The 27,736-nt window shown below is 44.0% G+C and overlaps 1 protein-coding gene across 3 annotated transcripts in view; it reads right to left on the bottom strand.

Annotated features, from left to right (window-relative positions):
• The window catches only part of PLXNA1 (plexin A1), a 531,430-nt gene that overhangs the window by 66,581 nt on the left and 437,113 nt on the right, over positions 1-27,736 (bottom strand). For all 3 annotated transcript variants that reach the window (XM_082265085.1, XM_082265087.1, XM_082265086.1), the window contains exons 13-20: positions 22,156-22,307; positions 19,740-19,860; positions 19,515-19,651; positions 14,562-14,729; positions 11,998-12,091; positions 11,667-11,906; positions 11,415-11,558; positions 9,256-9,490 (exon numbers count right to left, since the gene is read on the bottom strand). In XM_082265085.1, coding sequence (XP_082121211.1) covers positions 9,256-9,490; positions 11,415-11,558; positions 11,667-11,906; positions 11,998-12,091; positions 14,562-14,729; positions 19,515-19,651; positions 19,740-19,860; positions 22,156-22,307 — 1,291 coding nt within the window. The remainder of the gene's footprint in view (positions 1-9,255; positions 9,491-11,414; positions 11,559-11,666; positions 11,907-11,997; positions 12,092-14,561; positions 14,730-19,514; positions 19,652-19,739; positions 19,861-22,155; positions 22,308-27,736) is intronic.

Raw genomic sequence — 27,736 nt, 5'->3', positions numbered from 1 at the left:
TGCAGATTTACCTCTCAGAGATTAACTTTTGATTATTAACTTGTAAATTGTAAGCCTTCAAAAGCAGAGCTCTAACCCTATTGGTATTGAACTGCATTGTAACTGTACGCTCTCCATTCATTTTGTAAAGCGCTGCGCTAACTTTTGGTGCTATATAAATCCTGTGCAATTATTTAATATTGTATACATTCTCCTCCAGCAGCTCAGAAAGTTATGAGTCCTGAGCTCAGGTAGGAGAGAGGTCAGCCTTCACAGGGTCCGTACAGGGGGACATTTATATTTCACCAGGGAGAGAATACAACTAAATAACATAGTAATGACTGCTTGCAGGCAATTAGGAGTCCTGAGCTTAGGCAGGAAACCGGTCATCCTCCAAAGGGCCCATACAGATGGACATTTATATTCCATCACGGGGAGAATACAACTAAAAAATACCAGGAATGACTGTTTGCAGGTAGTTTTGAGTCCCGAGCTTAGGAAAAAGAACGGTCCACCTCCACAGGGTCCGTACAGATGAAGATTTATATTTCATCAGTGAGAAAATACAACTCAATAACATAGTAATGACTGCTTTCAGGCAACTATGAGTTCTGAGCTTAGGCAGGAGATAGGTCAGCCTCCACAGGGCCCTCACAGATGGACATTTATATTTCATCAGGGAGAGAATACAACTAAATAACAGGAATGACTACTTGTAGGTAGTTTTCTGAGCTCAGGCAGGAGATAGGTCAGCCTCCCCAGGGTCCTCACAGATGGACATTTATATTTCATCAGGGAGAGAATACCACTAAATAACAGGAATGACTACTTGCAGGTAGTTTTCTGAGCTCGGGCAGGAGATAGGTCAGCCTCCCCAGGGTCCTCACAGATGGACATTTATATTTCATCAGGGAGAGAATACAACTAAATAACATAGTAATGACTGCTTGCAGGCAACTAGGAGTTCTGAGCTCAGGCAGGATATAGGTCCGCCTCCACAGGGCCCTCACAGATGGACATTTATATTTCATCAGGGAGAGAATACAACTAAATAACAGGAATGACTACTTGCAGGTATTTTTATGAGCTCAGGCAGGAGATAGGTCCTCACAGATGGACATTTATATTTTATCAGGGAGAGAATACAACTAAATAACAGGAATGACTACTTGCAGGTAGTTATGAGTCCTGAGCTTAGAAAAAAGACTGCTCCACCTCCACAGGGTCCGTACAGATGAACATTTATATTTCATCAGTGAGGGAATACAACTAAATAACATAGTAATGCCTACTTGCAGGCAGGAGTCCTGAGCTCAGGCAGGAAACAGGTCATCCTCCACAGGGCCCATACAGACGGACATTTATATTCCATCAGGGAGAGAATACAACTAAATAAGAGGAATGACTGACTACAGGTAGTTATGAGTCCTGAGTTCAGGCAGGAGACAGGTCAGCCTCCATAGGGTCCTCACAGATATACATTTATATTCCATCAGGGAGAGAATACAACTAAACAGCAGCACAAACAGTTCACCATAACAAATAGGGTAATAATTATTTAAATAATTTCCATCATGCTGTAATGAAAGCATTATATGATTATACAACTCTGGTTTGGCCATCTGAAGATTCCAATCTACTGCACTGGATTTCGTAAAAATAAACTGTTTTTCTCAATACCTCTATAATCTCAAAACGCTGATAGGAGGGAGCGGGATAGCGCTCCTTCTCTAATAACTTAATCCTGAGAATGTGCCATTGGCGGCAGGGCAGCAGGGGGCTGCATCTTCCTTTTGAATAGTCATCTTCGTCTGTAAAGTCTTCTACAGATCAGAACTCCGATTAGCGGTCTCACTTACACACGCACTGTGCTGCGGTTTGCTCTGTGCGCCACAACCCTGCAGTTGCTGTAAAAGCATCTGGTTCAAGTAAGGACAAAGCCAATTGATTAAATATATTTTTAGCACCGATTAACCTTAAGTATTCCTTATAAATTTTCTACTTTATTACACCTGTGTTTGGCCGTCCGCACTTCAGTGCCTTCTAATTTGCGAGATGTAATGCATACGTTTTTAAAGGACACTGCTTACGTACGAAAGCACGCTATGTTACAGTTCAGCAGCTGAAACAGAGCCCTTTCCTCAAAGGGACACAGAACTTTTAAGCTAAACATTTAGCTAAATTAAAGGTGAAATCCTGACTGGCATTAAAAAATGAATTTAACCCAGTCGTGTTTTCATTCCCCAGTTTGAAGAGGGAGGGTCAACACACTGCTCCAATCAAGCCTCTACTGCTTTGTGCATTGCTATCAGTCTAACACAGGGACCATGTCAACAGAAGGGAAGAGCTGAGTGATGACCATCTATCCAGCTGGATAGGGAGACATGTCCAAGATCAAGCTACTGCCTAACTGCACTGGAGGTCAGCAATCTGACTATGCTCTCTGGAAGGGGAGACCTCCTGAACAGAACTACAAATCTCACTTTAATTGTACATATATCGATCTAGCTTCAGTGTTATCAAGTGACAAAGTGTGATTCTATAATTTAGACCCTAAACCCGAGACACAAGCACGCTTTGGTCACAGAAAAGATGGGCCATCACCAATAACAAGCTCAAAGTGACCTCAAACGCTCAAGGTCATTATAGAGGTAGGGGGTTGCTATTTCTGGACTCATACAAAATGCTTGTGGACTGGCTTTGTCTGGTGACAATGATCCTGTCAAAGACCTAGGACAAATATGATGAGTGCCAGAATCCTTTATTTCTATACTTGTTCCAGATCAGTGACTTGGGAATTATGCCACCGGCCTCTTACTTGTCCCCTATAGACATCCCATTTGCAGACGAAACGCATCTGGTGGAGCTAGTGGCCTGTGACATCACGTCCGCTGGTGTACAATGGCTGGATGTTTCATGCTTTTCTGTATCCAGTGTTGCTTGTGAGTATATTTTACATATAATAAAGTTTGGAGTTTTAACGATACTACTCTGTAGTCTCATGTTGTTTTCTTCCTACTATCCATGAAGAAAGTTGGGTATCCCTGTAAATAGTGGATTGATCAGGCTGGGCTGGAAAGTGGCAGTAGACCCTGGGGTGACCGAATTTAGGTTTCTAGCCACTGATAGAGTCGGTAAGGAGGTGGCACTTTTGGCTATCCGTTGGTCCGGGAGCTCATCATATTTTAATCATGCATGTATAATCTATATTTATGGTGGCCTAGTAGCCAGCATTATCAGAAGGAATGGTCAGTAATGACTACCTTCTTAAATTTACTTTGAAAGGGCTCCTTAAAAGGGTATTAAAGGCTAATTTTTTTTAAAATAAACATGTCATTCTTCCCTCCCCTGTGCAGTGGTTTTGCACAGAGCAGCCCCGATCCTCCTCTTTTTGGGTCCCCCACCATTGCTCCCGCCTCCTCCTCTCTAGCCAGTGGCCCCAAGAGCAAGACATTTGCACTAGGGGCACCGGTGTGTTAGTGCTCCTGAGCCCTGCTCTCTCTTCATTACTCACTCTAAATGACAGTAGTAGGAGCCAATGGTTCCTGCTGCTGTCTCAGCAAATGAGGAATGAGAGACCCAGGAGAAGCTCGGCTCTTGCACATTGCTGAATCGAGAGGGAGCTCAGGCCTTGTATTAGGAGAGGCTTGAGGGGGGGGGGGGGGTGCTGCTGCACACAAAAGGTTTTTTAACTTCATGCATAGAATGTATTAAGGGTAAATATGCTTGAATCTTTACAACCACTTTAAAAGGAGCTTGCTGATAGGAGGCGAAAGCAGGGTGACAGATGAGAGATAATCTGTCTGCTGCTTTCCCTTTCAATGTCCAGTCACAGGCTGGGTGAGGGACAAGACCTGTAAGTACTACTTAACTGCAGCAGAGAATATTCAGGTCTACTGCCCTGCCAAACTGAACTGCAGAGCTGTAGACATCTCAGAACTAGATGGACTGAAATTCAAATCCTTTGGCAGGTAAATGAGCTCCCGTATACAGTAAACCCCCGCTCCATCGCGGTTCAGTTTTTGTGGTCCCGGTATATTGCGTTTTTTTTTGTAATGTTATTTTACTATATAAATCATTAAAAATGAAATATTTTTGTGTTTTCCATAGCTCTTGCTATGTCTTTCAGTATCTTTTATGTGTTTAAATGAGTTTCTATTGTTTTAAAAGTGTGTTTAAAGACCTTAAAATGCTTTTACACATACAGTGACAGTAAAAAAACATGCCTACAATGCATTTTAATAGGGTTTTTCTATTTCACGGATTTTCACTTTTCGCGGCTGGGTCCGGAACGTAGCCCCCGCAATGGAGGGGGGATTACTGTATATTTAATCTCTGTATTTAATGGTTTGTCTGGAGTTCAGCTTTAATGCTTACCGCTGATGTTAAAGTGGTTCTAAAGGCAGAACAAAGGCTTTTTAATCTTATATGCATTAAGATAAAAAAACCTTCTGTGAGCAGCAGCGCCCTCATACTTACCTGAGCACCATCTCGATCCAGCAATGTTGTACAAGAGACTTAGCTGCCCGGGACTCTCCCTCCTGGTTGGCTGAGACACAGCAGTGGGCGCCATTGGCTCCCATTGCTGTCAAAGTCAGTGAGCTAATGAGGAGAGAGGGGGGGGGGGCAGGGCCGAGCAGTGGCTCCGCGTCTGAATGGACACACAGAGCTGCGGCTCGGGTGCCCCCATAACAAGCAGGTTGCAGTGGGGGCCCCCGGCTGGAGGGAGGGGCCAGGAGTGCCAGTGAGGGAACCGAGGAGGTTCGGGGCTGCTCTGTGCAACAGCACTGCACAAAGCAGGTAAGTAGAACATGTTTTTGTTTAAAAATACATTTTAAAAAACACGGGACTTTAACATTTTGCAACCGAACCAGGAAAGCCAACTTTTCGTCTGTCAAAGCTTGCTGGGTCTGGTAGTTCTTTAACACCTGATACATTGCTCATTTCTGTTCAAGGAACATAAAAGGTAAAAAAGTGTCAGCTCCCGGCTCGTGAGCCATAGATCTAAGAGAGAAATTCAATTACATTTGTGTGGACTTGGTAAGAGGAACTTTTCGAGCTGTCAGCTGCAAGAGAAGGAGGAGGGGGGGGGGCAGCAGAATGTGGTCACCAGGCGAGCGGCGATCTCTTATCTGTACATGGAAGAGCTGAAACGCGCAGAACGGGTACAGATACCACGCCACTTAATTAAAAGCCCATCCTTTTATCTGGCAGCTGTAGAATATTACAGATCATCTTCCCAGCGGCTCCCTTGTCGCTTCTGCTATCTATAGCTTTTTCTGGAGGAGCTACATATATATTTATTTCTATATATTGGGGGATTTTTCGTTTAATCTCCTTTGCGGTGCCAGCTTTCTTCCCCACCTCCGGGCCCCCGGCAGTTGGCAGGGTTACGACCCTTCCGTTCTGGTTAGACAAATAATGGGCAATTAGGCTCTCGCTGCAAGAGACTTCACAGGCTCCCCTGTCCTAGTTTCTCGCCCACATTTCCTCCGAGTAATGAGACACCCCGCGTTTCTCTGCCTCGACTTCTCCCTTTCCCTGGCTAAAATATATATAAAAAAAAAAAATCTCCTTTATTTGGTCCACCTCAGAGGACTGAAGTTATAAATGGAAGGAAGCCATCGTTTAAGCACTGCCTATTAGTACATTGTATCCTGAACCGAATCCCCGAGGAACGGACTTTGATGCCAGATGTACCAAATTAAGAAGCTGAGCTACAACCATAGAAAGCAGTTCGAGCTGACAAAATACAATCTGCTACACAAGTGCGGGTGAGACGGAACATAAGGAGGAGGGGAAAAAAAAAACGCGGCAACGGACTTCAGAGCGAGATTCACACATCATTTAAAAATCTACACGGCCATATTGTGTGAGATGAAAGCTGGCACGTGTCGACAAGCTGGAACATCTGCCCCAGAGGCTTGAAAGACCATGATGTGCGTACCAACTTCCAGCCTGGAATTTGGTTTATCCATTCTGCTGCACATAGAATATGAACATAGATGTAATTTTTTTGCAGAACCCACAACAAGCTTTATTGAGGTTAAATTAGGTCAGATATTCTCTCGCCATCAGATGTGATTTCCCCAACTGACGCATTTCACTCAATGGGCTTAATCATGTTAACCACTTTACGACTGCCCACATTGACATTACTGCGGCAATGTGGCACGATCCCGTCCAGCGACGTAGACCTACGTCGCAGGACTCCTCCCCCTGTAGGCACGCTCCCGCTGTTTTCAGTCACAGCGGGAGTCGGGCCAGGGGAGGAGCGGCGGCGATCGCCGCTGCTCTTCCCCGATCGTCGGGGAATCCAGTTTGGAGATCCGCCCGCTTGTGTAAACAGAGCGGGCGGATCTCCTAAGTGACAAGGAGTGACAGATTGCAGTGTTCAGCATAGCTGAACATGCGATCTGTCCTTGTGTCACTCAGTCACCTCCCCCCACACGTCAGTAAGCACCAGGCATACATTAACCCACAGGTGTCAAACACAAGGCCCGCGGGCCGAATCCGGCCCTCCAGGCCATTTTATGTGGCCCTCGTACCTCTCCTGTAGCTGCATTAGAGCTCCAGTCCTCCTCCAGACCTTATACTTTCTGCTTTCCAGCAATGCCTCCAGCTTCTTCCCAGCAGCACCACAAGGTAAGGGAGGTGAAATGTGATGTAAGGGAGGGTGGGGGAATCAACTTTTGATGGTGGAGAGGCTCTTGACATCTTATGTAAGGGTAGGGGATGCTCTTGACATCTAGTCTTATAGATCCAACCGGCCCTTTTGAGGGTAATCATAATGCTGATGCGGCCCGCGATTAAATTACGTTTGACACACCTACATTAACCCCTCCCTCTCCAATAAAATTAACCCCTTCCCTGCCAGTGTCATTTTTACAGTAACAGTGCATATTTATAGCACTGATTACTGTAGTAATGTCACTGGTACCCCCAAAAGTGTCAAAAATGTCAGTCAAAGGTCTGATCTGTCCGCCGCAATGTCGCAGTCTCGCAAAAAAAAAAAAAAAAAAACGCAGATCGCTGCCATTACTTGTTAAAAAAACACCAAAAATGACAGAAATCTTTCCCTTAGTTAGTAAATGCAATAACTTTTGCGCAAACCAATCAAAATACGCTTATTGTGATTTTTTTTTTACCAAACATAGGTAGCAGAAAACAAATTGGAAAAAAATTTAAAAAAAATTTGATTTTTACATTTTTTTGGGGGGGAATTTCATATAAAAAATGTTAAAAATATTGTTATTTTTTCAAAATAAACGCTCTTTTTTTGTTTATAGCGCAAAAAGTAAAAATCGCACAGGTGATCAAATACCACCAAAAGAAAGCTCTATTTGTGGGGAAAAAAGGACGTACATTTCCTTTGGGTACGGCGTTGCACGACCGCGCAATTTTCAGTTAAAGTTGCACAGCGCCGAATCGCAAAAAGTGGCCTGGACGTAAGACAGCAAAATCCTCCGGTGGTAAAGTGGTTGTAAACCTCAGACATGAAATATGAACAAGGCATATCCCTCTATAGTGTGTACTTTTCTCAATCCAGAGCACTAAGTTTAATTTCTGTCTGCTGCTTTGTTCCACTGCTATCAGCATGAATCACTTTTGACACCAAGAGAAAATTGGTGACAGGGGAGGGACCTCCAGCAGTTTGAAAGCCTCAGCTCTGTTCTTGTGAGGAGAGAGTGTGTCCCTTCCCTCCAGGCAGCTCTCAGGCTGAGCTCTGCAGAGTGTAAGTTCAGCTCTCCACCCACTTTTTTCTGAACTTTTTGACAAGCTTTATAAATTCTGGATTTTGAAGTGGAGAATGCAGAAAGACAGGTACAACTTATGTAGGAGGATTTGTTTCATCTCTGTGTATCACCTGAGGTCAGTCACTGCACTGGGTGTACATAATGGTTTAAAACCACTTTATAGTTGTCATAAAGGCAGAAACCTTCTGTGTGCAGCAGCCCCCCTCATACTTACCTGAGCTCCCTCTCAAACCAATAATGTTGCAGGAGAGCCACAAAGTCCGGGGACTCTCCCTACTGATTGGCTGAGACACAGCCATTGGCTCCCTCTGTTGTCAAAGTCCGCGAGTCAATGAGGAGAGAGAGGGGTTGGGCCAATCCACAGCTCTGTGTCTGAATGGACACACAGAGCAGCGCCTCAGCTTGGGTGCCCCTATAGCAAGCTGCTGGCTGTGGGGGCACTTGGAAGGAGGGAGGAGCTAGGATCGCCAGTGAGGGACCCGAGAAGAGGAGGATCTAGGCTGCTTTGTGCAAAACCATTACACAGAGCAGATAAATAGAACAGGTTTGTGATTAAAAAAAAAAAAAGACTTTAGTAACATTTTAATCTCATTGGGTGAAATCAAATCTGTGATCTAATCTTGTATCAATAAAACTTGCTGCAGTTCTGCAACAAAATCAGGCAGAATGTGGTTTATGTGTTAGTTGGCCTGGAGAGGAGAAGACAGATCACGGAGAGACTGTGCTCCTGGAGTTTGCCACTACAAGTGCTTGCTTGGAGCAGTGTCATCCAGACATTCTCTGCCCTGTCGGATGTGACTCAAACTAACGCGTTTCCCCCAGTTGGTGTAATGATCCTTCTATCTTAACTTGGATGTAGAGCCAGAAGGTCCCCCCCGCAGCCCACTTAAATACATACGCAGAGCCCAATCTTGATCCATCATTATGCACGAGAGCTGTGGCTCTTTTGCTCCTCATTGGCTCAGATACAGCAGTAGAAGCCATTGGCTTCAGCTGCTGCCAATCAGAGGCAGTGACAAGGGAGCAGGGGGGGTCTTATGGACACACAAAGCGGGGGTCAGGAGTGAGCATGCACAAGTGCCCCCATAGCAAATGACTTGCGGTGTACAGAATCTGGTCAGGGAGGGGAGCCATGAGTGCCGGTGGAGTTACCCCAAAAGAGGAGGATCGGGGGTGTTCTGTGCAGAACCATTGCACAGAGCAGGTAAGTATGACATGTTTGATATTTAAATAAAAAAAAATAAAAAAAAGAAGCTTTCCAATCACTTTAAGCTCATTAGGTAAAATGCATGTGGATGGTGTCACATCTGACGGGGGAGAGAATCACTATCTGACCTAGTCTGACACCAATAAAGCAGCAACAAAGTGCAGCAGAGTGCAGTTTATGTGTTTGTTAGTCTGGAGGGGAGAAGGTAGAGGCTTTGCACCCGTAGCTGGTCACTTCATGTGCTTGCCTGGTGCAGTGCCATATATACAGATCTGCAATTTGCTTGCACATAGTTTTCATGTCAGGATTTACCTTCCTTGCATTCCAGGGCCACCCGCGACTCCAGATTGTCCATCTGCAGCTGTAAGCGCTTCAATGTGCGGTCTGCATCCCTTGATTTGCGCTTGTAGGCGATCAGCACAATAATGATGATAAGCAAGAGAAGCCCACCACCTCCACCGATCCCAATAATTGCCGGAAGGGTCAGGAGGCTGTCGGAATAGATCTGTAGAGTACCGGGTGAGAATTCAAAACCTCCAGCTTTGATCTGAAAGAGTTATTAGAGAGAAAAAAAAGGTCACAGACATAAAAGATAAGCCTGATATACTGCAAGGAACTGTTTAAAGATTTAAAGGTCAGTTCACTCAAAAAGAATTGATTAGCTTGAGTAGATGTCAGAACTTTGAACCTGCTGCACTTATGTCTTCTGTGACTTCATAATGACAACTCTACACCTGAGTTCCCAGCTCCGCCCACCTGCTACAATAATTATAGTCTTGGATCTTGCATGTTTTTGTACAGAAATTGCACATGGTACTGAGTGAAGATATTAGATCTGATGATGAGACCCTGACACTGCAGCTCCCAATCAACATAAGTCAGTTTTGGGTGGACGTACCCTTTAACACTAATGCTGCAGTCTATGTATCCAACGACAATGCAGAGAAAAAACACATTGTGCAGATTTCACCTTATGCCATCAAAAAGACAACTATTTTTCACATAAAGCTAAATTAAGGCTGAGTTCAGTGTCGGAATAAGGTCCTATGGCACCCACGGTGATAAAAAGAAAAATACAACCCCCACCCGCAATGAGCTTTGAATTAATTCAGCAATATAGGTTGCAGATTCGGCCCTTTTTGCACCCTACTCCTTCTGAAACGCCCAAGGTGGCCGCCTCTTCTGCCTACCCATTGGCCTGTTTAAATGGCTGTGACTCTGGGTATTTAGGACCATATGAAGGCAATACAATGAAAGCTGTCAGGGTCAAGATATTATAAGGTTTTAAGTGTACAGTGAGCAAGTTCCCAGCAGTACCTGGGCCATTGGTGCTCTTTATGAACCATTAGACCTCCAGAATGTTTTACCCCCTTCATGACCAGGGCATGTTTTGCTATTCAGCATTGTGCTACTGCAACTGGCAATTGCACGATCATGCAACACTGTACGCAAATTACATTTATAGCATTCTTTTGACACAAATATAGCTTTCTTTTGGTGGTATTTAATTACCACTGGGTTTTTGTTTTTGCTAAAGTAACTAAAAATTATCAAAAAGTTTGAAAAAAAATTTTTGGGGGAAAGTAGACAGTGTGAGATATTTAATGTCACAGTTTTTTGGAAAGTAAAGAAATTAAATTATTTTTTCCCCCCACATTTTTTTTTTTTTTACATACTGTCACCAGTGCAGTACAAAATCATTATATGACTGGTGTAGTGGTGATCAAGGATACTGACTGGAAAACAAAGAAATGTAAATACATTTTTATTTAATTTTTATTTTCTTTTTTTTTTAGGATTTCCTTTTAGATACTTTCATCAGAGTAGTCAATTGTCACCATAGTGACACTGTACCACTCTGGGGGGGCTTATCAGGGATTTTTTTTTTACACTATCATTGCTTATAACAGTGGTGATCACTGGTATAAGCAATAGCTTTAACGGTCATTAATGGCTTTAATTCAGGACAGATTGCTTACCTTTGTTATCTGTGATTGGCTACAGTTAATCACATGGTACAGGGTGCAGTGATTGGTACAGGTACCATGTAATAGCTGTGGGCCAATCTCAGTATCACAATAGTAAGGAAGCAGTCATAAAAGGAAGCCATTCAAGACTCTTTTGGTTACATGTGAACACTATCATTGGCCATAGCTATTACATGATACCCCATACACTCAGTGCAGCTGGGTACCAAGCTCCGGGATCACAGGTCAGGGGATCTTGCCACTGTACGCCCCAGTGCGCATGTGCTAAACAAAGCATAGTTAAGTGGCTTAACCTGCAGCTCGCAGGAAATGTACTGTGGGGGGGCATCAAGTGTTTAATGTAAATAAAGTTCTTTAGCATGCTTTCTTTAACTTAAATGGCAGGCAGCATGGTCAATAGTGCCGAATATCTGTTTTTATGCAGGTGATTTACCATCTACTTGGCCATCATGTTGCTGTGTAGAGGACAGCATACATACATACCGTGACTTTGTGCTGTCCCGTAAGGTTTGGCGATTCGCACAGAAGCTGCGTCTCAGACACGGTTAGGGCGCATGGGGTGTCACCAATCAAGACTGTATAGTTGAGACGGAAGTTCCCAGGTACGGCTGGCAATATATTACGACCCTGAGAAGAGAACAGATGCAAGTCTTGGTTTTAGATGCTCTGCTGCAAAAAGAAATTAAAGGAGAAAGGTGTAGACAGGCTGGAAGTTGCACCATGACCCTCACTCACCTTGATGATTAGAGGAGAGCTGGGCTTTAGCTCCAGGTTCCCGGATGGACTAAGTGGCTCAAACACAGGGTCAGCGTAGTACGTGAAGCTGGTCATATTCACGATGAGCAGCGCCTGGACGTTGTCCATGATGAAGCCGATCTCGTCCGGTTTGTCTCCGAGTTCTGGCGGAGTTCTCAGGGGGTTTTCAATGGAAGGAGCCAGGCAAACCATGGTGGTGTCATTATAAACCGTACAGTTCTAGGTGGGGAAATCACAAGGCCATTAATGTCCCGGCTCACCTCTGTCACACCATCTAACACATATCTAGCAGATTTCAGTTAGCACTCACGTTTTCACGCTCCACCTCACCATACTTTGCCCGAATCTTCGGTTCCCTAATAGTTGCCAGGTTCAGTCCGGACACAGTCAGTGGAGTCCCACCACTGCAAAAAGAACAACACTGCTTAAAGATGGACTCCAGGAAGATATCAAAGACAAAAAATAGAGTAGCTCTTTATTTAGCAATACACCATTAAAGGTTGAACTTCAGCAATGCACAATAAATGTGTTGCTGTCCTGTGGTGCAATGCATACTGAATGACACCCAACGAAACCTGCCAACAAACATGCCATGCATCATTTTTTCGCAGTGCACGTTAGTCCCATGTCAAGGTGGGTTTGGGTACCATTCAGAGTGAATGCCCACGCACCGCATCAATAGTGAACGTTTGTTGCTGCACATTGCGCAAAAGCATGGTAACATATGCGTTACTACAATGCCATAATGTAAAGAGGCCCTTCATGTATTTTTTTTAAAATGGGACTTGGTATCAGGCTCTTGTAATCCTCTGCACCACAGGTCTCCAAACTTTTCAAAGTGCCAGTTTACTGTCCTTCAGACTTTAGGGGGGCCAGATTGAGGCCGGAGGAGGAAGAAAATGTCCTGGGCCCAGCATCAGTGAGATTAAACCTACCTCAGGCTTGGTGGTCAGTAGGAGTAGTGCCCTATCATTGGTATGGTGGGAGGAATAGTGTCCTATCATTGCTATAGTGGGAGGAGTAGTACCCCATCATTGGTATAGTGGGAGGAGTAGTGCCCTATCATTGATATAGTGGGAGGAGTAGTGTCCTATCATTGGTATAGTGGGAGGAGTAGTGCCCCATCATTGGTATAGTGGGAGGAGTAGTGCCCCATCATTGGTATAGTGGGAGGAATAGTACCCCATCATTGGTATAGTGGGAGGAATAGTACCCCATCATTGGTATAGTGGGAGGAGTAGTGCCCCATCATTGGTATAGTGGGAGGAGTAGTGCCCCATCATTGGTATAGTGGGAGGAGTAGTGCCCCATCATTGGTATAGTGGGAGGAGTAGTGCCCCATCATTGGTATAGTGGGAGGAATAGTCCCTATCATTGGTATAGTGGGAGGAATAGTACCCCATCATTGGTATAGTGGGAGGAGTAGTGCCCCATCATTGGTATAGTGGGAGGAATAGTGCCCTATCATTGGTATAGTGGGAGGAATAGTGCCCTATCATTGGTATAGTGGGAGGAATAGTGCCCCATCATTGGTATAGTGGGAGGAATAGTGCCCTATCATTGGTATAGTGGGAGGAATAGTGTACTATCATTGGTATAGTGGGAGAAATAGTACCCCATCATTGGTATAGTGGGAGGAGTAGTGCCCCATCATTGGTATAGTGGTAGGAGTAGTGCCCCATCATTGGTATAGTGGGAGGAGTAGTGCCCCATCATTGGTATAGTGGGAGGAGTAGTGCCCCATCATTGGTATAGTGGGAGGAATAGTGCCCTATCATTGGTATAGTGAGAGGAATAGTGCCCTATCATTGGTATAGTGGGAGGAATAGTACCCTATCATTGGTATAGTGGGAGGAATAGTACCCTATCATTGGTATAGTGGGAGGAATAGTACCCCATCATTGGTATAGTGGGAGGAGTAGTGGCCTATCATTGGTATAGTGGGAGGAGTAGTGCCCTATCATTGGTATAGTGGGAGGAATAGTGCCCTATCATTGGTATAGTGGGAGAAATAGTGCCCTATCATTGGTATAGTGGGAGGAGTAGTGCCCTATCATTGGTATAGTGGGAGGAATAGTGCCCTATCATTGGTATAGTGGGAGGAATAGTGCCCTATCATTGGTATCGTTGGAGGAATAGTACCCCATCATTGGTATAGTGGGAGGAGTAGTGCCCTATCATTGGTATCGTGGGAGGAATAGTACCCCATCATTGGTATAGTGGGAGGAGTAGTGCCCTATCATTGGTATCAGTAGAAGAAACAGTGCTCCATTGTTGGCGTCAGTGGAAAGAATAGTGCCCCATCATTAATATTAATGGGAGGAATAATGCCTCATCATTAATGTCAGTGATTAGTAATCATCATCAGTGTCAGGATTTCTGACCCACTGTTTGTGTCAGTGGGAGGAACAGTGCCTCATATCATTGGGTGGAATAGTGCCCAAGTACTAGATCAGACTGCAGTTTGGAGACCACTGTTCTGTACAACATAGCTCAGACTGAGGAAGGAAGAAGCAGCCCAATCAGCTGCGCTGAAGTATTCATGTGCCAACAAGAAACATGCTGATAGGAGGAGAGAGCAGTGACAGTGAAATAACCACATCACTTTGCTGCTTCTCCTTTCACTGTCCAGTCACAGACTGGGGGAGGGACAAGCAAAGAAAAAATGGTCTCCTCTATTGCCAGAGAGGGCTGTGCTGTATGGCAGAGCTGTGTAAATCTCACAGCTGGATGGAGAGACATATAAATCCTTTTGGTAGGTAAAACAGCCCCCATATATGTATTTTGCAGTTTGCCCGGAGTTTAGATTTAAAGTTTCATCAGTCAGACAGATCACAGACCTCTGTATCCATTGTGATAAGCTGTGTGTATTACCTGGAGATGCTCCACTCTGGTTCGATTTTCTGCACTGTGGGGTCCTCCGTGTAATTGTACTTCACCTCGGGGTTGCGCAGCACTGCGCGATTGATGTGGATCTCAATTTCCGCACTGGATGGAATCTGTCCCTGCGGGGTTTTACAGCGAATTTCTTTGGCTGTTCTCCTAAAAGAGATAAAAAAAAAAAACATTAAAAAACACGAAAAACAAATGGCTTTAACACTTTATTTGGCTGAGTGAATTTCTCCATCTCAGATAAACAAAGCATGCAAGATCAGATTGGCTCCTGCTGCCATCAAGACCGACAAAGGAATTTTAAGTTATATAGAATTGTTCATTCTCCTCTTTAACATAATCTGTTACTTCCCCCTATCAGGGCAAAGTGACAGGTTCTTTTGTCAGACCAACCGTCTACATACCAATCCCTTCCCTACCCTCACCAGCACCAAGCAATGTCTAAAAGCTGAACCGTATGCATATATTAAACTTTCCCTTGTCCCCCTCTCCTCAATCAAAATGCAATTAAATTTTTTTCATTCAAATCATTCTGTTGACCTCATCACTCAGATTATCTGCTGTCTTTGGCCCTAGTTTGGCTAGAGGGGCCAGCTGGCTCCTGTGAATGTCACAGCACCCTCCACAAATCTTCTGTTAAGAGCATTATAAGAAAGAACACATTCCTGGGGTCCCTTTAGACGAGCATGCTCCTTACTCCTGGCCATTGCGTGCTGCAGACATTAGCTGTGCAAGTTACTAATCAGTTGCTTAAAGCAGAACTTCACCCAAAATGATAAGTTCTGTTTAATGTACTTCTCCCTCCTTGTCTTCCTTTGGAACTTTTTTGGGAGGTGAGACAGTTACTTTGTTTTGACAGGTAGCTGCTCCCCACTACAGCTGGGATTGCCTAGGGCAGTGATGGCGAACCTTGGCTCCCCAGATGTTTTGAAACTACATTTCCCATGATGCTCAACTACACTGCAGAGTGCATGAGCATCATGGGAAATGTAGTTCCAAAACATCTGGGGTTCCAAGGTTCGCCATCACTGGCCTAGGGGATTCAACCAGAGGTTCTCCTTTTTCCAACGTTCTGGGACACGTCAAAGGTCCCAGAAGGCTGAGGGACCTTACCATGTCTGGATCAGGACAGTGCTGGATCCATGGACAGGTTTAAGTGTCTTTTTATTAAAAAGCCAGCAGCTACAAATACTGTGTTAAAAGAGAAGTTTAGGATTTTTTTTCCTTCTACAAATTATACATACCTAGGTGGATGCAGCATCCCCTCCAGGTCCCCCTCCAGCTCTAAGACTGAGAACCCGAACGATCAAACACCGCTGATCACTAATTTTTCAGTGCTCCCTGAGCAGAGAGCTGATGACTGTCAGTGGATGGCTGGTTCAGGCTCCTGGGAGGATCCTGACCATATGGTCACGATCTTTACCCAGCTTGAACCGACAGCGGTCACAGGAGTACACAGGTCACAGGAATACACAGGTCACAGGAGTACAAAACAAACTGCATTCCTGTGATAAACAAGAGAAGTACAGCCAAACGAGCTCAGCATGCATGTCTAAAGGGATGTGTTATTTCATAAATTGCTCAGGAACAAAATAAATGATGAAAGAGATAGCGAACAGCTGTGAGAGGTGGGAAATGACTGTATACAGTAGAGACTGATGGTGATTGAAGCGGTTTGGACAGGAAGTGGAGGCGGGCTCGAGATAGCTGCTACTGCTTCCAAGGTTTATATTGTGGAAATGCAAGTTTTCGGGGATAGCAATCAATTTAAACACAGGAGAGGTCTTGCTAAGTGTGTGGAAAAAAAGGTAAGTCTGGCCTTCAGCTCAAAAAAACAAAAAAAAAAACTCAAACGACCCCAGTGATGTCACAGGCACCCCGTACACACAAGACCACACCCCAAAGTACTGTACCACTTTAGACAAATAAAAAGAAAATTCTGGGTAAAGCACACTTTGAAGGTAAACCTGGGCTCAGAATTTAAAAAAAAACTTCTTACAAACTTATGAAAACACGCTTCAAAAGTCACCAATTTGAATTTAATTAGGCTCAAGCAATGAGCTGAAATTTTCCTTTTATACGCTGAGTTGCTACACACGGGGTGAAAGCCTAAAATCAGGCTTGCAGTGGAATGTTCTGCTCTGCAAACCATGAGCAGAGCTCAGGCTGGGAATTCACTATTAGCTCAGTGAGTAGGTGGGCAGGGCAGGGCAATGGCACGGCCTTAGCAGAAGTGTTGCCATCCTTTCTATAGTGGAGGTGGGCTGATCATGAAGGGCATGAGTCTCTTGCACGTGGTTCAGCTGTGCATTTGGCTCTTTGGTGGACATTTAGAAAGGCCTTCAGAAAAGTTTTAAGTCCTATATAAAAAATAAAAGCAGGAGCTGAATCCTTAGATTCACAAGAAAGCCTACATCGGCCCCGGAAACGCATTCTGCGCCGTGTCAGGCGCCGCTTTCTGCCAGGCGGCTGGGAAACATTTGGGAAAAAAATATCCGCGGTATAAAAAGCCTAAGCTGAACTAACAGTCTGTATCACATGTTCACCCTGCAAACAGCAGCTATTAGCGCTGATAACCACCAATTACCACAGGAAAATATTTAAAGACCTGCTCTATTATCATTCGTAATCTAGAAATTATGCACTTGAAATCCTATGGAAGGCAGAGGAAGACGGGAGAGCGGGAGAAGCAGCCTGTGGGCACAAGGCAAACACTTAAACCCACGGCTGCCAGACAAGAGAAGTCTGACGGAGGAACGTCTTACTGATGAGGCTCTGCGGCTTTTGCTTCTTTCAATGGCTTCAAGAACGCGTAGGTTGAAGGAACAGTTGTGTCTTATCTTCCTGAGTGTAAGCTCTTGGGACAAGAACACAAATGCAATACAACTTTGATGCGTAACTGCTCCGTCTTGACTTTTGAGTTTAATAGTGTTTAGTTGTATTATCAAACCTGAACATTCATTTAATATCTCATCACTTATTTAGCTACAAAGCAACATATTCCACAGTGTGGTACAAAGAACCGAGCCAGTCACATCAGTCGCTGCACCAGAGGAGCTTACACTCTAATAACTCACAACAATCACACTATTATTATACATTTATATAGCACTGACATATTCCGCAGTGCTGTACAGAGAATACTGAGCCAGTCTCACCAGTCTTTGCACCAACAAAGCTTACACTCTAATACAGTCACACTATTATTATACATTTATATAGCACTGACATATTCCGCAGTGCTGTGCAGAGAATACTAAGCCAGTCTCACCAGTCTTTGCACCAGCAGAGCTTACACTCTAATACAGTCACACTATTATTATACATTTATATAGCACTGACATATTCTGCAGTGCTGTACAGAGAATACTGAGCCAGTCTCATCAGTCTTTGCACCAGCAGAGCTTACACTCTAATACAGTCACACTATTATTATACATTTATATAGCTCTGACATAATCTGTAGTGCCATATAAAAAAATACTAAGACAGACACATCAGTCTTTGCACCAGAGGAGCTTACATTCTAATGTCAACTCCAGTGTCACACTATTACTATACAGTTACATACCTTTGACATATTCTCAATAGCTGTACAGAACACCATTCACTTCAGTCTTGGTACCAAAGGAGCTTAAAGTGGTTGTAAAGCCTAAACATTTACCTTAATGCATTCCTTGCATTAAGATAAAAAAATGTTTAGGTGTCAGAAGCCCCCTTACCCCCCCCCCCCCATTTGACTTACCTGAACCCTCATTAGATCCAGCGATGTGCACATCTACATCTCTTCTCACTTCCGGGTCTCGCTGACTTTGCTGTGACACCGGGAGCAATTGGCTCCCAGCGCTGTCAATCAAAGCCAGTGACAAGGGAGCGGGGTCGAGTCCCCGTCTGCATCAATAGACGCAGCAGTGGGGCACGGGTGGGAGCACACACTTATGCCCCTATAGGAAGCGTATTCCCATGGGGGCTCTGCACAAGGGGGAGGGGCCAGGAACGCCAATGGGGGACCCGAAAAGAGAAGGTTAGCAGCTGCTCTGTGCAATTCCATTGAATAGAGCAGGTAAGTATAGAAATGTTGGTTATTTACAAAAAAAAAAAAATGTTTCCTTTTACAATCACTTTAATCTCTAAGTTATAGTATTATAAATATAATACATTTATATACTGTAGCTCTGACATATACTGCAGTGCTGTACAGAGAACACCACAGTCACATCAGCCTCTGCACCAGAAGAGATTACACTCTAATGTCCCACCACAGCCACACACCATTATACATTTATATACCTTTGACATATTCTCCAGTACTGAAAAGAACACCGTTCACTTCAGTCTTGTTACCAGAGGAGCTTACACTCTAATGTGTCACCAAAGTGACATACTTTTATTATACATTTATGCAGCTCTGACATATTCCATAGCATTGCACAGAGACCACACCAACAGCTACATTCGTTTCTATACTGGAGGAGCTTACACTCTAATAACCTTCACCCACGGTCACACACACTAATGTGGGAAGAATCCCTTTGGACAATTATATTTTTGGATAATGGAAGAAAAATCTTAACACCTAAAAATACCTGAAAAGGAATGGAAAGAACATACAAAACCCATAAAGATACTGTCTGTGCTAGGAAGTGCACATAGGAACCCAAAGCCAGCAAACTGATAGCCACTGAGCCACCAAGTATAGCGCCAAATAAGCAATCCATTGCCAGCTGTTACAGTGGCCAAACACACTGGGGAGGGATAGATGGATAGATGGCACTAGGTTGCCTTCATCCATTCTGTTGTGTTTTGAGATAGAACATTGTTTGCAGTTGTAAGAAAACTGCCATTTGAATGGCCAACATTGTATCAAGAAGCCCACCAGGCAGTGGAATCAATCTGCTGTAATAACCCAGGCTGACCATTCCCTCATGGCCTTACCATGAAAAGGTGCAGGGTCGTCCTCCAATTTTCACAGACACATCACTGCCAGCATTCAGATTGGTTCCCTCTATAGTAATCCAGGTACCTCCAGAGAGTGGGCCGCGGGCAGGGGTCACGCGAACAAAATGAGGACTCTGCCAAAAGAATTTTAAAGACCTGAGTACCAGCTGCTTGGTGAAAAGCGGACTATAATAGTATTTAGAAACGTGGTTGGTAACTTACCACAAAGGTGAAAGATTTTGGAGCAGTGGTCATGTAATCCTTGGAGCAATCTCTGATACAGACTTCCACGGTGGCGTCACGAGCTTGTGATATCCTTGCCTCTCCGATCTCACACACAATCCTAAGAAGACAGTAAAACATGTCACCTTTAAGAGAACCCAGTTATTATTTTACTATATAGGTTAATACTGCATCCATGTTTAAACATATCAAGTGCCTCCAAAGTCATCTTCTTAGTGCATATAAAACCCGTCAGTTCACAGCTCCGCACCATCTTGCTTCCAATGCCAATGGCACCCATTGAGGAGTCACTACACTGAGAGGCCTGCAGAATCCTAAGCATTCATTGATGGCACCGTCATGGAGTTTCAATACATGTGAACATGTAATAGCTCAGAGAAGCCACTGATGACAGTGCCCATGTCCTTACCTCCTAGATCCTTCACTGGGACCATGCTGATTTTGGCAGCCCGAACATTTCTTACACAATTCTTCATTGGGGATTTTCTACACTGAGAGGCCTGCAGAATCCTAAGCATTCATTGATGGCACCGTCATGGAGTTTCAATACATGTGAACATGTAATAGCTCACAGAAGCCACTGATGACAGTGCCCATGTCCTTACCTCCTAGATCCTTCACTGGGGCCATGCTGATTTTGGCAGCCCGAACATTTATTACACAGTTCTTCATTGGGGATTTTGGATACAAACCACCATGACAGCATAGCAAAAGGTATACATACATCAAGTAATGCACATACAGGCTTACCATAACATGCAACAAAAGGAATAAAAGATCATTAATGTCTGTTTGTCCCTGCATCGGTGTCACATTAGGGGGAATTTACGAAAACTGGAATGTGCAAAATCTGTTGCAGCTCTGCACAGAATAAAATCAGCTTCCAGGGTTTACTGTCAAAGCTTAATTTAACAAGCTGAAGTAAGAAGCTACCATGCACAGCTTCGCCAGGTGCCCCAGTTTTAAGTAAACCTCCCTGTTTGTGTCTTGTGGTGTTGGTATATCGTACAAGGCTGAGGGTACGTGGTTTGTTCTACTTTCATGTAGGCTTTTGTTTGTGTGGGTAAATGGGATGGGTGTAGATTAGAATGCATGGTCATTTAAGGCAGTAGTCAGAGAAACAAGAAAGGGAGGAGTTCACAAAAAGTAGTATGTAATCTAAGTAGGGGGGAATGTTGGTTGAGGTGGGGGATGTTGGTTGAGGTAGGAGGGGGGATTTTGATTGAGGGGGGAGTTTGATTAATGTGGGTGGGCATTTTGGTGTGGGTGGGTATTTTGGTGAGGGTGGGTATTTTGGTGAGGGTGGGTGGGGGGTGGATTTTGGTTTGGGGGGGGGATTTTGGTTTGGGGGGGAGGGTGGGGGGGGGGGATTTTGGTTAGGGCGGGTAAGTTAGGAATGTTGGTTAGGGTGGGTGGGGGGTTTCAAAGCAATGGACAGATAGAAAATCATAAAAGATCGTGCTTAGGGATGGTGGAAACCCTTGGTGAAAAGGTAGGTAGGGATAAGGTATATAATATATATATATATATATATATATATATATATATATATATATATATATGAAAAGGAGAAGGGAAGGGAGGGAAGAGTGAATATAAACATTCAAAAAAGATTAGTGAGTCATTGCTAATGCCTGCAACACCCAGTGGCCAGCAAGAAGGAACATACATGTCTAATGCCTGTCATGCATTTTTCCCTACAAGGCTTGGGCTCAGAACAGCACGGCTTCCTCCCAGGGGAACATTGGAGCTTGGACAGTGAAAGTAGCAATGCTGAAGATGGAGTATTGGCTGCAAAAGCGTTACCACTCTAAATAATGGAGTAGGGAAGAAATGGTGGGTGGGTGGGTGTGGTTTAAAGCAATAGAGATACTAAATTATAAAAGGGGATAGTGCTTATGGATGGGGGAAATGGTGGGTTATTGTGGGTGGGTTCAAAGAAATGGAGAGACAGAAAATCATCAAACGGGATAGTGCTTAGGGATGGGGGGAACCTTTGGTGAAAGGGTATGCAGGGATAAGGTATACATGTATAAAAGAAAGGAAAGAAAAATGGGGGGAGTACCAAGTTGGAAGCATAGGAGGGTATATAGAGTAGAGTAGAACGTAGGGGTATTAGAGTAGAATGTGGTGTTGCCCCACTGTGAAACCCAGGGCAGCCCAATCTTAGCAAGTCTACCCTATAATTCCTATAGGCACATGTATGTACAGGTACTTTTGTGTACATGTATCATGAACTGTGAAAAATAATCACCACTGACTGATCTACGTTGTGCTACAGAAACATACCCCATATTAGGCCAGATATTGATTCTGACCACTCACTTAAATGCTTAAGCAATATTTCTCCTAGCATGCCATAAAACCCATCTCCCCCCCACCAGGTGATACTTACTGTTCTGCACTGATGTAGTCACTTTCTATGGGGACACACATGACTTGCCCAACCCTCACACCGAACCGGATGTCATCAAATCGCAGCCCGAGGTTCTCACCGATGATAGTGAGTCGGGTTCCTCCTTGCCTGGGGCCAGTTTCAGGAAAGAGCTGTAAGAAATAGATAGTATACATGAACAATTGTAAAGTGCCTTCTACAGGTGAATTCCCCCTATTATGGTATCGTGCTTTTTACACAGTAGTCAAAAATCCTGCATTATATTATAAATATTGTCTCAGGCACAGCCATTTCTCATCTTACCTCTTCTGTCCTTCTGTACATTTTAATAAAAGGTGTAATGGTAGAAACATGGGCCCAGGGGTAGGTAAAATTAAGCCTGAAATCAAACTGTTAGAGGCAGCTATCTGTCAAATGGGGTGTGGCTGGAGGTCCCCGGAGTAGTCTGGAAAGTACGTAAGGAATGGAACTGCCACAAAGTTGAGCCCATTAAAAGTTTATTTTTTTTTTTTTAAGAAAAGCCGTCAGAAAATTTCCCTCTTCAGAGTTTACATGTTGAATGATTAGAAGGACTCAACAATTACCAAAATACTGGGACAAATTTACGTGTGAACATTGTTAAAAATGATCGGTGAGTCACTGTTAATGCCTGCAACACCCAGTGGTCAGCAGGAAGCAATACGCATGTCTAATGGGATGTCAGGCATGTGTTCTTTCATACAAGGCTTGAAATTAGAGCACAGCATGGCTTTCTCCCAGTGCAAAACTGAAGCTTCGGCAAAGAGAGCAGCAATGCTGAAGATGAAGGATTGGCTGCAAAAGCGATTTCTGTAGCGCAATTGTTGTGCGGCGATCTTACCCGGAAGTGGGAGCGGGTACCAGGTTTTGACAAGTATCGGCAGGTAGGTAGCCATTGAAATGAATGGGCTGCCCTGCACACAGCCACACAGATGTGAACCAAGGGCTTGTTCACATGTCAGGTTGAAGGGGCAGTAAAACCACATGGTTGAGCTGTTTTTGCCACCCCAACTTCTCCCCCTTTAGCTGCAGAGGCAGCACCTGGGGGAGTACACATGCTGTGGCTGCAGCTGGAGGTATACCCAGGGTGAATGAGGCTGCACTGCAACTACCCTGCAACTATGTGCATTGCACAGTTATGTGTCGTGATGCTGCATTTACAGGCTTAAAACAGGCGGTGAGGCGGCAACATATTGTCTCTTTACCGCCTGTCAAATGCCTTTGAAAAGTGATCCGAGCATGGATTGTGTGTGTACACACACACACGTATAAAGCCCTTTTAAAATGTTTTAGCACAGTACCTTCCCTCATTCAGCAGCAGGGTAGTGCACTGTGGGGGGAAGCAGAGAGCACAGCACACTCCTCCTCATTTTACTTTCACTTTGCTGAGGCTGACGGATCTCCCTCACAGTGCGGATGTACAGTTTGGCGGGGAATCGGGAGATCAGGCTCATCTCTCCTTCTCTCCCATGATCCCGTGGCACACTGGAGGAACTCTGGCGGCACACTGGTTGAGAAACACTGTCCTAAGACTTCAGGACCCCTGACCCTCTGTCTGGATAGTGCTGATTGGCCCTGTGCAGATCACATGCACTCTCCCAAGAAAAAAAAAAAAACTCTCTAGCAATACACACCAACACTGAGCATGTGCAGCCTGACTCAATAGACTTATCAGGAATTTATCAGGAGACAGTGGGAGAAGGGGAGGATCAAAGAAGACAGGATCAAACAGCCTTTTTACACAATGTGAAGGATTAACCCCTTAGGTTCCATAGGGAGTATATAACAAGCATGCTTTATTGCATATACAGACTGATTTTATGGTGGTGGGTTTACTAACACTTTAACCTCCTTAGCGGTAATCCCGAGCGTGACTCGGGGTTGGTTTTTCAGATCAGGAGCGGTAACCCCGAGTCACGCTCGGGGTGGATTGCAGAGAGCGCAGCGGTGTTCTCTTACCTTATCCTGGCGATCCAGCGATGATCTCTCATTGCTGTGACCGCCAGCTGAGAGTCCCGCCGCTCCTCCGTCGGTCTCCGTCGCTCTGATCACTTCCTAGTTCCGTTCCCTGCAGCAGCAATGCTGCATGGGAGCGGAACTAGGGAGGGAAATTCAAAAAAAAAAAAAAAACAAAAAACGTTGCACAAAACACATTTTATAATAAATATATATATATATATACGTATATATATATATATATATATATATATATATATATATATATATATATATATATATATATATGCACACACACATATATCTATATATAATATATAATGCATGAATTATAATCTAATCAATAATATAATTTTATTATATATATTATATATTAAATAATAAAATAATATTATTGATTCGATTATAATTCACGTGTTTGTGTTTCAAATTTATCACATCTGGGATGTCTACTAGACTCTTGTTTTGGTCAGGTTTAAGTCAGTAATTACTAAGAATTGTAGGCCTATAATACATAACGCCAAATTTCCATGAAAAGAATTGTACCGCTTTTGGTATGTAATTCCTGACATAATCATACCGCCAGGGAGGTTAAGCTAGCCTTCTTTGCTGCCATATGCATTACTTGGGCGACAAGAGGTTAAATGGATAAAACAGTGGGAAATGTGCAAGCATTGCAGAGAAGTACTGCATATATTTGTTTTTTATTTTTTATTTGTCCTTTAAATTTAAAATGTATTCCTCCTCAAAAGTACTTCTGCTAACACTTGTTTAGGGTCGCAAATAATGTGCAAAGTCTTTGCAAACTTCAGAAAAATAGACTTTGCTGCATTATTTTAGAGAAAATCCCTCGAGCAGCTTCATAAAACTTCTGAAACATTTTCCATGAGACAGCAACAGAACAGTCATTTTGACCCTGATAAGTGGAAACAAGTAAACCATAAGAAATTGGCTGGAGTAATCATTTCTGATCAGCAAATGCCAACAAAGTCAATAAAAATATATTTATCATAAAAAGTGGCAGTTCTGCTGCCTCCGTACACTTGTGCGTATCGCTGATCAAAGTTCTGGCCCAAACTCGGCGGCTTTTCCCTCTTGGCGTGTTCATATCACACGGTAATGCGTCAGTGAAATATTCATGGGCTTGGTCCAGTTAAGGGCTTCTGAAGCAATGGTAGTTTTCACTTGGGTTCCCCGGCTTAACGACCGCGTTTCACTTTGCTGTTCAAACTCGACAGGAATGTGTGTGGATTTACAAAGAGCCCCCTGCCTGCTTACATTAACGTACAAAACACAGCAGCCTGCGGTAAGAAAGCACGCACAGCGGGAGCATTACAACTTCCTAACTGTCTGCGCGGCTGTACAAAGGACGGCCGGCTGTAAGCACAACTAGCCGGTGCGCCCTGCTACTGCCGGAAACGGCAATTTCAACTAGGGGGAAAAACTCTTATACAATAAGAGTCCATATGGGCATGCATTAACAAATATTTGGAAGACTAAACTTTTCCTTCTTTTCAACTGTGCATGCAACTGTTTAGATTGAGGCACCTTAAAGCGTTTGTTAAACCCCCCCCCCAAAAAAAAACACAAGACCCTATTAGTGATCGACCGATATTTTTTTTCCCGATGGTTTGGTCATCGGATATCGGTATCGCCCGATATTTTTGGACATTTAAAGAAAAAAATGTTTTTTTATTCTTTATTTTTCACAGGTACTCTTGTGGAGGGATCTGGGGGTATAAAAGACCCCAAACCCTTCCTCTGCACTTAAAATCATTCAAAACGCCAAGTTTGGCTGTTTTGAATGCTCAAATTTCTTTGAATTTGCCGCCGAGTACCCGGAACTGATGTCATGACATCACTTCCGGGTTTTTTACATGGAGACCCGATCAGAGCCGAATGTGACTTTGATCGGGTCTTCTCTTCGGCAGCCATGCAGGTAGGATGCCCGGGTCTCCCGGTGGGAAGGGAGACCTGTGCGAGCCGCGGAAGGCGGCGGGCGCCCCCTCCCGCTCCTTGTAATGACAGCCGAGCGGCTTCTCAGCCGTATCAGTTGTCATTACAAGACAGCCGACCGTCGGCTATGGATGCCGATACCGGAGTGATGCCTCTAGCTGTAGCCATCACTCCGGTACAAGCACTTTCTGAAATATCGGTAACCTCAGGGGCCGATCCCGATATATCGGGGAAAGGGCACATCGGCCCCCGATATATCAGCATTGCCGATAATTGGTTGATCCCTAGACCCTTTTCCCTTAAAGCATGTCATACAGCCCAGTGCTTGTGCTGTGTAATTTGGCCCACCGTATCACCTATAAAACCTGGCTGATCCTGCCAGTTTCTACCCCCCCCCCCGTAAACTGACCATGGTAGGTCATGGCTGCTGAGCCCCGACACCATGGTCAGTGAACATCCCTCCGTCATCTGCAGCCCCTGCTCTGTGAGCCTCTCCTCCCTCCCTTCCTGCCTGTCTGCTCCTGTGTCTCCCCCATTCCCTCCTGCTGCTGTTAAAACTTGTCCTATATAATCCTCTCTGTTCCCTGATGACAAGTGCTCCGGTCTTTGCATTTCATAAAAAAAAAAATGCTGCCTTTACTGTATTTCAGAGTGGCTCCCGACAATCACGTGACCGGCCTCTCTCTCCCCTCCTGCTCTTGCACTGACCTGACGTCAATGGGGGAATCTCGGCCCCGCCCCCTGCACCTGTCAGACGGGGAGAGGAGAGCTGGGTGGTCACGTGATCGCTGGGAATCGCTCTGAAATATGGTAAAGGCGCCATTTTTTTTTTTAATAAAACACAAAGACAGGAGCACTTGTCATCAGGGAACAGAAAGGATTATGTAAAAGTAGTCAAAGTGGCTTAACAACCACTTTAAACACCACTTCAGCTCCGGAAGATTTTAACCCCTTTCAGGACCAGGCCATTTTTTGCTATTTAGCACTGTACTGAACCCAAAAGAAATTTAGATCAATTATTTCACACAAATAGATTGAGCTGCATGATTATGGATAAAATGAGAATCACAATTTTTTGCTTAGAATAAATATCATGATTTTCTCATGATTCTCAGGGTAACATCGTCTTTCACATTATACAAAAAAAAATGGGCTAATTTTACGGTTTAGTTTTTTAAAATTCATTGAAGTGTATTTTTTCTAAAAAAAAATTGCGTTTAAAGGCTGCTGCGCAAATACAGTGTGACATAAAATATTGCAATGACCGCCATTTTATTCTCTAGGGTCACTGCTAAAAAAATATATATAATGTTTGGAGGTTCTAAATCATTTTCTAGAAAAAAATACTGATTTTAACTAGTAAGCAACAAATGTCAGAAAAAGGCAGTCTTTTTAAGTAAACTGATCTCATTTACAGACCGAAGTTCATTCCTTTGATCTAAAATAACCAAGTGATACAATGTTTCTCTTTATCCGTCAGCACTGTTATAAACTTTGCCGGCTCTTTTTTTTTTTTTTCTTTGCCAGATGTGAGCAGAGAACTGCACTGTTACATGAATTGTGGCAATGCCGGATTGGGATCGTTAAGGGGGTTGAATTGAAATCACATTTTTTATTTTTTAACGATTAACCGTGCAGCTCTACAAATAGA

Source organism: Pelophylax lessonae (genome assembly GCF_965119305.1).
Source record: "Pelophylax lessonae genome assembly, chromosome: 8".
Lineage (NCBI taxonomy): Eukaryota > Metazoa > Chordata > Amphibia > Anura > Ranidae > Pelophylax > Pelophylax lessonae.
This window is presented reverse-complemented; position numbering and strand designations above follow the sequence as displayed.